A 12,085-nucleotide genomic window follows, 5' to 3' on the forward strand; every position below is an offset into this window, starting at 1 on the left:
TCTCGAACCGTGCTGGCGGCCCCGCGCGCCGGTGCCCGTCCCGAGCTCTCCGGTGTCCCGGTGTCCCGGCTCCGTCCCGGTTTTGCGTGGCGCGGAGCCGAAAACGTGCGCCGGAGCCGGCGCAAAGCGAAAGCTCGGGGCTGGCGGGGCTGCGGCAGGGCGGCGGGCCCCGAGCCGAGGGGGTTAAACCAGGAGCCTCCCCTTACCTTCAAAAAGTTAAAAATGTCTGGAGCCTGCATCTCTTAAAGGGGCGGTGCTGGCTGCAAGGAGTCTTGGCACCGGCTGCGAGAAAGGCTGGTCAGGGGCGTGAGTTCCCCTCCACCAACACCAAAACATTGCAAAAAAAGGCAGAGCGCCCCACACTTTAGATAAGGACAATTAGCCACCAGCGAGCCCCTGCAGACAGCGAGTTAATTAGGGGTTTCCTGCTCTCCGGCATGCCCTGTCCCAGCTCCTGCCCCCCAGGGCTCTTAGCCCTGATGGCACCTGGGCTGGCCCTCATGGCCACCTTCTCGCTGCCTTCCCAGGCTGGGGACAGGAGAGCAGTGCCGGTGGAGAAACCTCCAGGTGTGAAGGGAAGAACTCTCATTCTCCTTGATGTCAACACCAAGAGCCCTGTCAGGATAATCAGTGAGAATTTCCTCTCCCTGCAGCTGGACCCCTCCATCATTCATGATGGCTGGCTCGATTTCTTAAGGTAAGGCAGGAGCCCCCCGGCGCCCTCCCCACGCCGCCCGCGGGGCGCCCCGGCGGCCCCGCCGCCCAGCCCCGCCGGGCTCCGCGCTGCTGGCGGCGCTTGTTGTGACGGAGGGAGCGAGGCCATGGTTTCCATTAAGATGCACATGTTTGCAATGGAGAAAGCGTTTCGGAGACTTATCAGTTATGACTGCAAAAATGTCGTGCTCCCCTCGCTCCAGCAACCGCTCCTCTGCAAAAAAGCACAACACGGGGCCGAGGCAGCGCAGGGGGAGAAAAAAATCAAAATGGAACAAAAAACAGCAGCAGGAACGGGGCCGCCTGCCGAGCCGAGCCGAGCCTTCCCCGGGTCCCGACGGGCAGAGAGCGGGTGTCGGCCAGGTCTTCTGAGCCCTCCGCTCCCCGCACTTCCAGCCGTGCGCGGGGGCAGAGCCGGGCTGCAGCTGCGCTGGGCTCCACCGGCGGTGCGGAGCGGCCGCGGCCTGGAGGCGCTGGGACGGCCAGAAAGCCTTCTCCCTGCTGGGTAAGTCGGGGAGGAGAGCGGGTCTCCTCCGCACGCCCGCTCCGAGGGTCCTTTCGGCAGCCGGGGAAGGAGCAGGGCGAGGATGCGGGCAGGCGCGAGAGAAGCGCAGCCGGGACGGCTCCCGCTTTTCTCCCTGCCCGCTCCTCTCCCCTCCCGGCGGCTCGGCCCGCGGCACGGTCCCGCGTGGCGCTGAGCGCCTCTGCCTCCTGGACGCCGCTGCACTTGTCCGGAGGGCGCCGGCAGGACGGGGCGAGCCGGGCCCGCCGGCCTCCGGGCCGCCACCGGCGGGCGGGGCCGCTCCGCGCTCCGCGGCCGCTCGGCCCGCGCACGGCCCCGGGCGGGGCACGGCGGGACCTCGAGCCCCGTGGGCCCGGTCGCTGCGGTGCTGGGGAAGCGAGGGCCCGGCCCGCGGCTTCCTCAGCCCTCTCTCTCCTCTCCCCAGCTCCCGGCGGCTGGTGACCCTGGCGCGGGGCCTGGCCCCCGCCTTCCTGCGCTTCGCGGGCAAGAGGACGGACTTTTTGCAGTTCCACAACGTGAAGAACCCGGCCAAGAGCCGCGGCGGGCCCGGCCCCGACTACTACCTCAAGAACTACGAGGACGGTGAGCGCCGGGGCCGGGGCGGGGGGCGGGCGCTGCAGCGGGGGGCTGCGGGAGCCGGGCGGTCCCGCTCCGCCTGCCCCGCTCTCCCTGCGCCCGGCGGGGCCGTGCCGCGCCCGGGCACCGGCGGGGGAGAATTCCCGTACCCTTTCTTTCCCGAGGGAGGGGAGCCGAGGAGCGCGGCGGAGCTCGCTCCCCCCATTACCGGGGGATTCGGCGGGTGTCGGGCCCCGGGAACAAAAGAGCAGCACTGGGGAGCGGGACTTTTCACATTCCCCCGCCCCGCTGCGTTCTCCGTCTCCCCTTGCCCCCGGGGCCTGCCGGCCGCAGCGGAGACTTTGCCGCGGCTCCGGGCGGGGCCGGGCATCGGAGCGCCGGGATGCCCCGGCCCCGCTCCTGCCGCGGCTCTCGGCAGCCCTGCCTTGCACGGACTCGCCCTTGTGCGCCTTTCTGTGCCGCCGCAGCCCCTTGGGCTCCCGCTGTCCCTCGGTCCCGGCGTGCCGGTGCCCGGTCGGGGCTGCTCCCCCTCCGAGCCGCTCGGCCGCCCGAGCCCTTTCCAAAGTCACCGCCTGGCCCCCGCCTTTCCGCTGCTCCCCTCTTCGCCGTCTGCCCTTCTCCCCATCGGACCTCGGCACACAAAAGGCTTTCACCTTTCGCGGCCCGTAATTCTCACAAAGAAACTGAGTAGAAAATTTAGGGCTGTGTCTCCGTCCTAAGGCATTTCTATTAAGAAGCAGAATACGATGTCCACATGCAAGAATTTATTGATTTTTCTCTCTTGCTTAGTTTGTTTCTTTTTTTAAAGAAACAAGCTGCTTTTTTTTTTCTTTTTTTTTTCCTTACTCAACGACTTACAAAAATTAGCTTAAGATTTTTCCATAAGTAATTTTGAAGGCCAATTAATGCCAGACAGATCCCACTGGGCAGGTCTGGGGAGCAGAGGAAATTTTGCAGAGATCTAGTCAGCAGCAGTCCTGAATGGAAAAAGCAGATGCATTTGCCAGTTTTCTGATGGCTCTCACTCCCGCTGTTTCCCTACATAACATCTCTGAGATGAATGTCCCTCTATTCCCACACGCAGGCAGGTGGGTAAGTTTTTGTGCTCCATCTTTCATTTGCTCTCCTAGCTGGGGCAATCCCGATGTTATTCCTTGCTTTTCTTGTAACAAATCTCAGTCGAAGGGTTTGTTGTAAGCTTTGCCTGCTGAGATGCACTTTGGGAAAAAATGCTGACCAAACTTGCCACAGACACCTTGTACAGTAGTAATTAAGTGTCGTGCATAAAGTTGTGGATGGGACTCATACAAAACATTTGTAAGAATAAATTTTCCCACCTTCCACTTTTCAACAACTTGCAGGAGAGAACTTACACTTATTAAATGTCTTCACAACAGCTTTCATGTTAAGGAAGGACTGAAATATTTGGCTTTTTTTTTTCCCAGTTTTCCTCATGGCAATAAAATTGAAATGTAGCAGCCTTCAAAATGAAGCTTTTCATAGAAGTTGTAACCACAGGTCTTAACTTTTCATCACTTAAATATGGAACAGGACCATTGTGCATGTGGGTGAAGGAAGGGGAGGACACATGTGGTGTGTATCAAGCATTGGTGTAAATCAGAAAGGTGTGGTAACAGGGATTTCCTGCCTGGAAGCAAAGCTCTCGTATTTGTTCTTAAGATCTGTGTGCAAGCTCCAGGGTCAGGGAGTTTCACCCTATTTGGATAAGGGCTGGAGTTGCTAGTAGCTCACATCCTTTTGTGCTGAGGCCGCACTAAGTACTTCACTAGAGGAATCCAGATCTCCAAAATGAAATCCTGATGCCACCACAGCTCTTTGCCCTGCTGTCCTGGGTATGAGCAGCCACCTCCTCCATTTGGAGCCCTGGTTCCATTTTTGTTCCCTCATCTGTGGCTCACCCAGGACCTGCTTGGAATCAGGACATGCAGTTTGCTCTTGCTGCTGAGGATTTACAACTTCAACAGACAGCACAGAAAACTGATGGCAATCAGCACCCGAGCATGGGGGAAGCCAACAAGCATCCTGCTAGGTACCTTTCCTTCTCCCCAGGCTGTCTGGGGTGGTTGAAGTAGTTTTCCATGTCCTTGGGCTTTTGTAAGTCCAGTACCACTTTTCTGAAATTTCTTATAATGGCATGGGAGCGGGGAAGATGTTGGGGGGCTTGATTAGTTAAAAATGTCAAAAAACAGAGAAATCAGTGAATTTTAAAGTGTTATGCAGCACCCTAGTGATTTTTAGGGATGTGATCAGTGACTGTTTGGTTGTTTTCTGCTTTGAGTGTTTGTCTTTTGCCCCTTTTGCCTGTGGGTGCACTCAGACTCCAGGCCTGTGCCCAGAGAGTCTGGGCTCTCTTTGCAGCCCCCAGGGATGCTCCCATGCCTTGTGTTCTCCTGTGGCCTGTGCACAGAGGGGGAGGAAAGGGCACTTCTTATGTTCCTCTAAGCTGCAGCAACCCACAGAGTGCAGGGCTGAGAGGTGAAGGGCACGTGTGCAGGATTGCTCAGAGAACTGCAGTTACAAGTGAGTGACTGTGAGTGGTGTTCACATCACAGGCAGCTGCACCCCACTGTGTGCTCACAGGCCACGCTGGTGTGGCCCTCAGGCATGAGGCACAACAGCAGCAGGACTGCTTTGTATCATCCTTCATGGACCCTGTGACCGTGCTTGCTAGAGTTGGAGTGAAGCTCTGTACAGGGATCTTCATCCTGTAAACCCCCTCTGCCACCCTGGTGCTCTTTAGATCAGGTTCCTCACTGTTCCCTTTGATGTTTTTTTCTGTCTCTGTGGTGCTCTGCCTTCCTGACTATCAGACCTCCTCAGGGATTCACCTTACTCTTCTCCTGCACTTAAAATTGTATTTTATTCCCTTTCAAATGGTTCCAGCTGTGCACACCTCCACCTTCTGGAAATTGCTCATACCTTGGCCTGCCTTTGGGCTCACAAACCCATTTTTCCCCACTTCTTTCTTTCACAGAGAGTGTGGGTGCTCTCTGAGGGTAGTAATAGTTGCTTTTGACTTGTATCTAAAATGTGCTTAGTTTTCCTGAAATAAGGTGTCACCTTTAGGTTTCAGGGTAACTCATTCCTTGTTCAGATTATTCCTGGAAACACAGACCAGAAGTATTGTGTGTTACCAGGGGTGTATGATATCTTTCTATTGCATGTGTGAACAGCCTCACCCCAGTCTAAACTGGTCATGTTTGGGCAGCAAAGGCAATAAAGTGGTGCCTGCTCTGTGGTTACTGCCTGGGATGCCCATGACTGGGGTGCATGTGGCAATTTGCTTCAGGACAGCATATAAAACTGGCACAGCAATTTCATCACTTGCTGGCAGATTTGTCAGCACCTGACAGGGCAGCTCCTGACAGTGGATGCCTGTGGTAGATGCTCTTGGTGAGACAGAGGGTGTGCAGTCTCTGTTGTGGCAGCATGGCTTTCGGTACCTCCTGGACTTTGCTAAATATTAGGTTATCTAATGTGTTATATTAGCACCCCACCTATGTTGCGTGCCTGGTGGCTTCCATCCCATGCAGCCCCGACTTTGGGTGGTCAGTCCTGGAGTGCACCCTCTTTGGATAAGGCATTGGCCAGCCTGAGGTTTGTTAGAAACAGAAACCCAGTCTGATGTGTGTCAGGCTCTGTGGTACCAGGAGGTGGGGCTGTGCCAGAGACTTTTTGACATTTTATGATCAAGAGGTGTAACATTTTTAGCCTGAGAGACTTTTCCCTCCCTTAAATGGTGTTTCTCTGTATGTGCCCTGCTGAGTTCGTTTTTCTTCCCCAGCTGTGCTCGGCGTTGTGTTTTGTTATCTGGAGATGTGTTTCTCTGCACATGTCCGATTCCAGGGCAGGTACCAAGATGTAAGGTTTCCTGCTCAGTCTGTGTAGTAGGGCTGCTTCTCCTTTTGCTGTTGGGTTTCCTAGCAAGCAATCTGTTCAGCCTGTCCTTTCAGCTGCCTCACATGTGCCAAGGACCAGTTGGGTCTGAGGAATGGGACACCAAGAAACACTGGTTTCCAGAAAAACAAGCTTGAGCAGCTCCTCTTTGGAGCAAAGGCATGGCTTGTTGTCGGTACAAAGCCTCTTCTGAGGCTGAGTTTGTTAAAACCTGACTTGCCTGCTGTCCTGGAGCCTGGTGTTGGAGTGTTCCATGTGTGGAGTCCTGGTTTGTTTCAGCAAGAGGTGCTGCAGTGCTGTCTCAGTGCCTGAACCTAGAGCCCGTTTTGGAAGCCCCTTGCTGGTGCTGCAGTGTGAGTTTAATGGGCTAATGTGGAGCCTCCTCATCTGCAGGGTGATCCTCAGCTGCCTCTCACCCTAAAGCCACAAAACCAGATTTGGACAGCCTGGCTAGCACAGACATTGCTGTAGCTTCCCCCTGGGCAAATGTGCTGGGAAGGAAGACTCCAGCAGAAAAAAGAGGAGTTACAGCTGGAGTCCTCAAAGATGTGTTGGCCCAAGTGCACAGCTTCTCCTTCCTGAGCCCCAGCCTTCTGTAGACTTTTGTAGCCTTTTCATGGCTGAGAAGAGACCAAAGGACACTTTGTGTGTCCCTGTGTGGGGCAGGGAGGGAGAGGGGAAAGGGACTACATGTGCATGCTATAGGTAGTGCATCAAAGAAGTTTCTGAGCTGAAGTGTGTATGGACAACACATTTCAAAAATACTCTTTGAATTGCTGGCAAGTTGCTTCCATCTACTTTATCACTTTTATTTTTTTTTAAGGGGATAGCATTTGGAAAAATGTTCGATTACAACAAAAAGAAAATTACAAAGACATGTTTCTTAAGCCTTCCATGCTAGTCAGGGGATTTGGCAGTATAGTGTGGGAAATTTCACATCATGCTGTGTAATGCTGGCATTCTGTGTATTCTTTCAGTGTTGGATCCATTCCTCCAGGCATCCTCAGGTACCCAACACTGTGTCTAAGCCTCAAAATTTGTCTAGCCATGGGAACAGATTTTCTCCCTTGCTCAGTCCATACTGCACAAGTGTCTTCTAGGATGCCTTGCTGTTAGAACATGCCTGAGTGGAAAGGAAGATTATATTGACCTGAGGATGTGTTAAATGACCTGAGGATTTAACTGTGGTTACACAGGGGCTGGAGATGACCCCAGCTAGGGCTGCTGTTCCCACTTTCCTGCCCCCTCTGGTATATTCCTCTCCTCTTCCATGCCTGGAGCCTGAGTTTGTGTGGTAAGTTAGTACAGGGATCTCAGCTGACCAAAACGTGGTGGTGGAGATGTGATTGCACTTCAGCCTGCTCGGCTGCCAAACTGATCAATGCTGTGTGAGCAGGCAGAGGTGCCGAGGACAGCCCTGGCCAAGGAAAGCCTGCATTGAAGGCAGATGGGCTGCAGCACTCTTAGTCTTGGTCAGATTAAATCCTTCAAATCTGTGTCCTGAAGGCAGGAAATCCCACCTCGTGTTTCTTTGCCATCAGAAGGGTTGGTCCCCATGCTTTCTTTATGACCTGTGCACTGTTCTGCTGCTGTTTCCCTTGTGCTGGCTCTGGCACATTTCTGATCCTCTGCTGAGCCAGCAGAAGATTATCTCAAGTAAAAAAATAAAAAGCAACAGCTTTACTGTGAATTTAGTGAGCAGGACTGTGAGGATGATCATGGGTATGAGGATACCTGAGCCAGAGAAAGGGAACGTTGTTGCCCGTGTCTGGGAGTGTCCCTTTGCCTCTGCCAGCTCGTAAAACTGCAGTGGATGTCTCTGAATGGGGAACCATCCTGTTGTCCTGGTAAAACCAAACAAACGAATTTTCCTTTATTCAAGGAATCATCTTCTGTTTCTGGTCACCCAGGGCCCCTTTTCTGTCTGCTGTGTGTCCCTTGACAGTTTAGACATCTGTCCTTTCAGAGCTTGAAGAGGAAATAGTTGGTTTTTTTCACTCTCCAAGTGTTTCAAACACAGCCCCTTAGAGAGGGCTGTAGCATTTCAGGCATAGCAAGAGCTCCATCCCCAAGATGGGAAGATCCTCTGATGTCCTTTGGACTTCTGGGATTTGCCAGACCATGAGCTCTGAGTGCCTCCTGCTCCCAGGTTCCCAGGCACCACGACTGCAGGGAAGGAGCTACAACCTGCTCTGCCTCTACAAGGAGCCCCAGGGCTTAGTTGTTTCCTTAGAAATTAAAAATAAATTTAAAAAAACAGGTTGTAGAAATCACCTTACACAAGGTAAGGCAGATACAGCCTGAGCAGGAGAAACTTACAAAGATTGCCTGTTTATCTCCACTTTTTCTTTTTAATATAAAAACTGTTCTGCTATAATCATGCATGAAAAGTGCTTTAATAACTGCAGAAAGTGGTGCAATCAAACAATTAACTTTTGATTTGTTAACTATTTGCTTGTGTATTGGTGAGATAAAAAGATTTCTGTGATTATGTATTAATTGCTTATAATAAGCATCCTAAATTCTATTTTAAAATTGCATATTTTTTTGTTAGTTTCACACTTCTTTCCATGCTACATTTACTTGGAATGAATTAAAAGTGATTCATGCAAAATTACATGCACAGGGAAAGATGTGACTTTTTGTACAGCTATCCATTCTAAATTAGTAGTTGGCATCCAAGGAAAATGTCTGAATTTATTATGGATTGGTCTCTGAATACATTTAAGTAAGTAAAAAGTGGATCTAATGATAGGGATATTAGAAAATAATTGGAAACAATCGCTGGGAACATTCTTATGCTATAAGTAGACTAGGTGCTGACACACTAATCAGTGTAAAGAATATATATGTGAGGAGTAGGATAATGGAAGTGATCAAAGTCATATCTTTCAGTCATAGAGATTTTTCATCTTGGAAAAAATGACAGAGATTGTGACAAATGCTATGAGCTCGGTGTCACACAGAGAAGACAATTTGGGAATGATTATTTCCTTGTTTTCATTACACAAGAAATAGGGAGCATCCAGTGGAATTATTACATATAAAAAGAACAAATATGATCTTTTTTTAAAATATGGTGAGAAATAACTTCTGGAACTCATTGTCAGGGAATTTTTCCCAGCTAAAATAAAGGAATGATACTAATGTGTCAAAAATTTGCCCATTAAAGACAGACATGATGAGGATGCAGTTTGTGGCTTGAGAAATCTTCTGTCTTTCTAAATAAAAGTTGTGTTCCCAATTTCACAATCACTGGGTATTTTATAACAGTTCCAGCATAAACCTGTTTTTAAAAGCATTTTAATTTTTTTGATTTAAAAAGTAGGCATTTTACAAGTTTAGCAATGTGAAAACCGTAAGACTTTTGCCTGGTCACTCATTAAACATCTATTTAATTTTGGTACTAACATAATTTTCTAATATTCCATTTTCTAGGAAAAGTGATCAGTTTTGTTGGAATGAAATCGAGGGGTTTTCCCCCTTTTGAATTCACTTTTCAAGACTGGAAATCTGAAGGAAACAGTCCCCTGAGGAGGATGGCTAAAGTCAGCTTGTTCTGCTGCCATGGCAGTGGTGGCTCTTGCTGTTGCTGGGGCGGTGATCGCTGTGTGCAGTGCTTCCTTTCACACACAGACACACAAAGATGAGTTACTCCTCCTCTTTACCCTTCTGTCACTCGTCCCTCTGGCAATGAGCACATCCCCCTGCCCTGTCCTTGCTCCTGCCATCTTCCAGGTGCCCAGCTGCAGTCTGTGTCTGCTCCATGACTCCAGCAGCTCCTGGAATGGAATTGCCTATGGGCAGGTGGTGGCATGAGCCATGGGAACGTCGCCTGCACCCCGGCCACACTGACGGTGTGTAAATTCTCGGCTGGAGGAGCTCGCTCGCTCTGTGCAGGGGAAGCCCGGCTCTGGCTGGGAGCTGTCTCTGTGTGCTGTGCCCATCCTCGGGCTCTCTCAGCTTGGAACTTCTCTGCCCTGTGGGAAATACTGAAACCCCTCGGCGCAGGTGACCCACAGAAAGGGGCTGGTAGAGCCCACCTACTCCTGGGATACCCTGGAAAAAGCATCCCTGCCATTGTGCCGCCCTGAAGCGTGTTTTCTAACTTGTTCCTCAACATTTCCTTGGTGGTTTCGGTGACCTCCACGGGCGGCGTGCGGGAAATCCTCGGAGCTATCCCGAGGCGGGGGCCAGGGCGGAGTGCGGCACTCGGGGACAGAGCAGCCTGGGCAGAAGAGTGTGCTGGGCCGGCCCCGCAGCCGGCGAGGGGAGAGCTCTGCGGGCCGGCTCTCAGCCGCTCCCGCCGCTGTGAGGGCGCGGGGCCGTGCCGAGCGGGCCCTGCCGCCGGCAGCCGCAGCTCACCTGGCCGCCACACGGGTGTGCTCCCGCCATTCCGCTCGGCGGCCGGGCCCGGCACCGCCACCGCCGCCGCGGGACCCGCGCCCGCCGCCGCGGAGCGCCCGCCGGGCCGGCCGCGGGCAGCCTGAGCTGGCCAGGGTACTGACCCGGCCCGCCGGGGCACGGCTCGGCCGCCGCCCCGGACACACTCGGCGTCCTCTGGGGCTCCCGCATCTGGAGTTCTTCGTTCGCACTCCTGGCAGGAGCTGCTCGGTCCCGTGCTCTGCTGAGCAGTTTATCGCTTTTTCTTTCTTTCTTTTTTTTTTTTTTTTTTTTTTTTTTTCTACTCGAGGCTCTGGAAGGCAGTGAATGTCCTTCTCCTCCTGCCCACTTGGAGCTGCCCTGCCCGGAGCCTCCAGGGTACCGTCCTCCTTCTTGGCTTCCGTGCATCTGTCTTTTTTCAGTCTCTTCCTTTTAAGATTTGAAAGCTGTGAACTCCTTGCTGTCGGTGTCCCTCGGGTTGCTCCTGCTAAGAATCCCCTAGGCCTTCAGAAGCTTGGTCTGCCACCCCTCTTCCCTCGGGGCTGGTTCAGCAGAGTGGTGCAGAGGTGCCTTTGCCCCCTTCCCTGCACTGAGCTGGAGTGCGAAGCACCAGGCACTGAGCTCCCTGGTGAGCTCCATATCCCACACATGTGCCCACAGTTTTAGCTGGAGTTATAATGACTGTGGGGTCCACCTCCATCTTTAGGTCTAGGGCAAGTTCCTTGGGTCCCTCACCAATCTGAGAAGACAGGACCTTGCATGTCTTGCCTCTGCTTCCTGTCTGCAGTGGCAGCTCAGAGAGCCCCATGAAGATAACTATCAGGTGCTCTGATTTCTGTGCCCTGTATGCCTTCCCCACACTCTTCCACATTTGTTTGCATGTGTCTTTACATCCTGGTGGTAATCCCTGTCACAGCAGTTTTATCAAAACACTGCTCCTGCTCTTCATTCCTGGGCCTGCCCTCTGTCCCAGGCCCTGCTGACAGTGCGTGCAGAGCCATCCCTGTGGTCCCCAAAGATGCATGTCAAACAGGACCCACTGCCATGGTCCCCTGCACCCTCCAAGGTGCTGGCCCCTGACCCTGGTTCTGGGCCAGTGGTTCCTCCACATGGGTCTCCATTTGCCCTGGTTGGGTTTTAGAAGTCGTCCAAACTTGTTTTGACCCAGCCTGGACACCCTTACAGCAGTTTAAAGAGAATTGCAGACAGTGTGTTGACCATCTAGTTTCAAACCTGTCTGCCTCTCAGTTTTCTCCTCCTTCAAGGCCTCGTTGATGTGTTTGGCTTCATTTTTCCTTGGGGGTGGGGGATGTACAAGTCTTGCCTTCAGTTCTGTAGGAAGGGAAATCCATCACCCAGCAAGGTCATGGGCTTTGGGTGACTCCAGCAGCCCATGGTAGCAATAGTCTTTCTCGTGTGGGACAGATGTTGGGTTGTGTTTCTCAATCTTCAGTTTCCAAATATTTCACACAACAGGGGTTCAGCATTTTATCATTCATTATCTGGGCAAAGGTTGGGTAGGCCCAAGTCTCACTCAGTGCCTACCCAAGAGAATGTGCAGTAAAGCACACACTTGAGGGGTCCATGCTCATTAGCTGCAGAGGAGCATTAGTCCTTCCTCTTGCTCCATCTCACTGATGCCCTTGTGCTGGATATAGAAATATTGAACCATATTTTCATGGTATCTGGATGCTGCCCAGTATCCACTCCTGAGTGTGCTAGCTGTGGGTGAAGGAGAGGACTCACATGGCTGACTACAGACCATGGGTACTTTAGTGACATTGCTGTTCTGAGCAGTCTGTTTAGACAGCCTTTAGAGAAGCTCTACTCATCCCAAACTGCACAGAAAAGAGGTAGAACACAGCCCGGGCAAGAAAGTGTTGTGACTCCGGGATGAGGCTCAGAGACAGGAAGATAATGTGGCTTCCAGTCCTCCACCACATGTTTGGAGGCAGTTCCCTGCCAGCCCAA

At 52.5% G+C, this 12,085-nt stretch overlaps 1 protein-coding gene across 1 annotated transcript in view; it reads left to right on the forward strand.

The window, feature by feature from the left end:
- The first annotated feature begins 403 nt into the window (after window positions 1-403).
- HPSE2 (heparanase 2 (inactive)) overlaps window positions 404-12,085 on the forward strand; it is a 105,814-nt gene continuing 94,132 nt past the window's right edge. The window contains exons 1-2 of the mRNA XM_064431007.1: window positions 404-697; window positions 1,662-1,819. Coding sequence (XP_064287077.1) covers window positions 438-697; window positions 1,662-1,819 — 418 coding nt within the window. The 5' untranslated portion in view covers window positions 404-437. The remainder of the gene's footprint in view (window positions 698-1,661; window positions 1,820-12,085) is intronic.

Source organism: Passer domesticus, chromosome 8 (assembly GCF_036417665.1).
Source record: "Passer domesticus isolate bPasDom1 chromosome 8, bPasDom1.hap1, whole genome shotgun sequence".
Lineage (NCBI taxonomy): Eukaryota > Metazoa > Chordata > Aves > Passeriformes > Passeridae > Passer > Passer domesticus.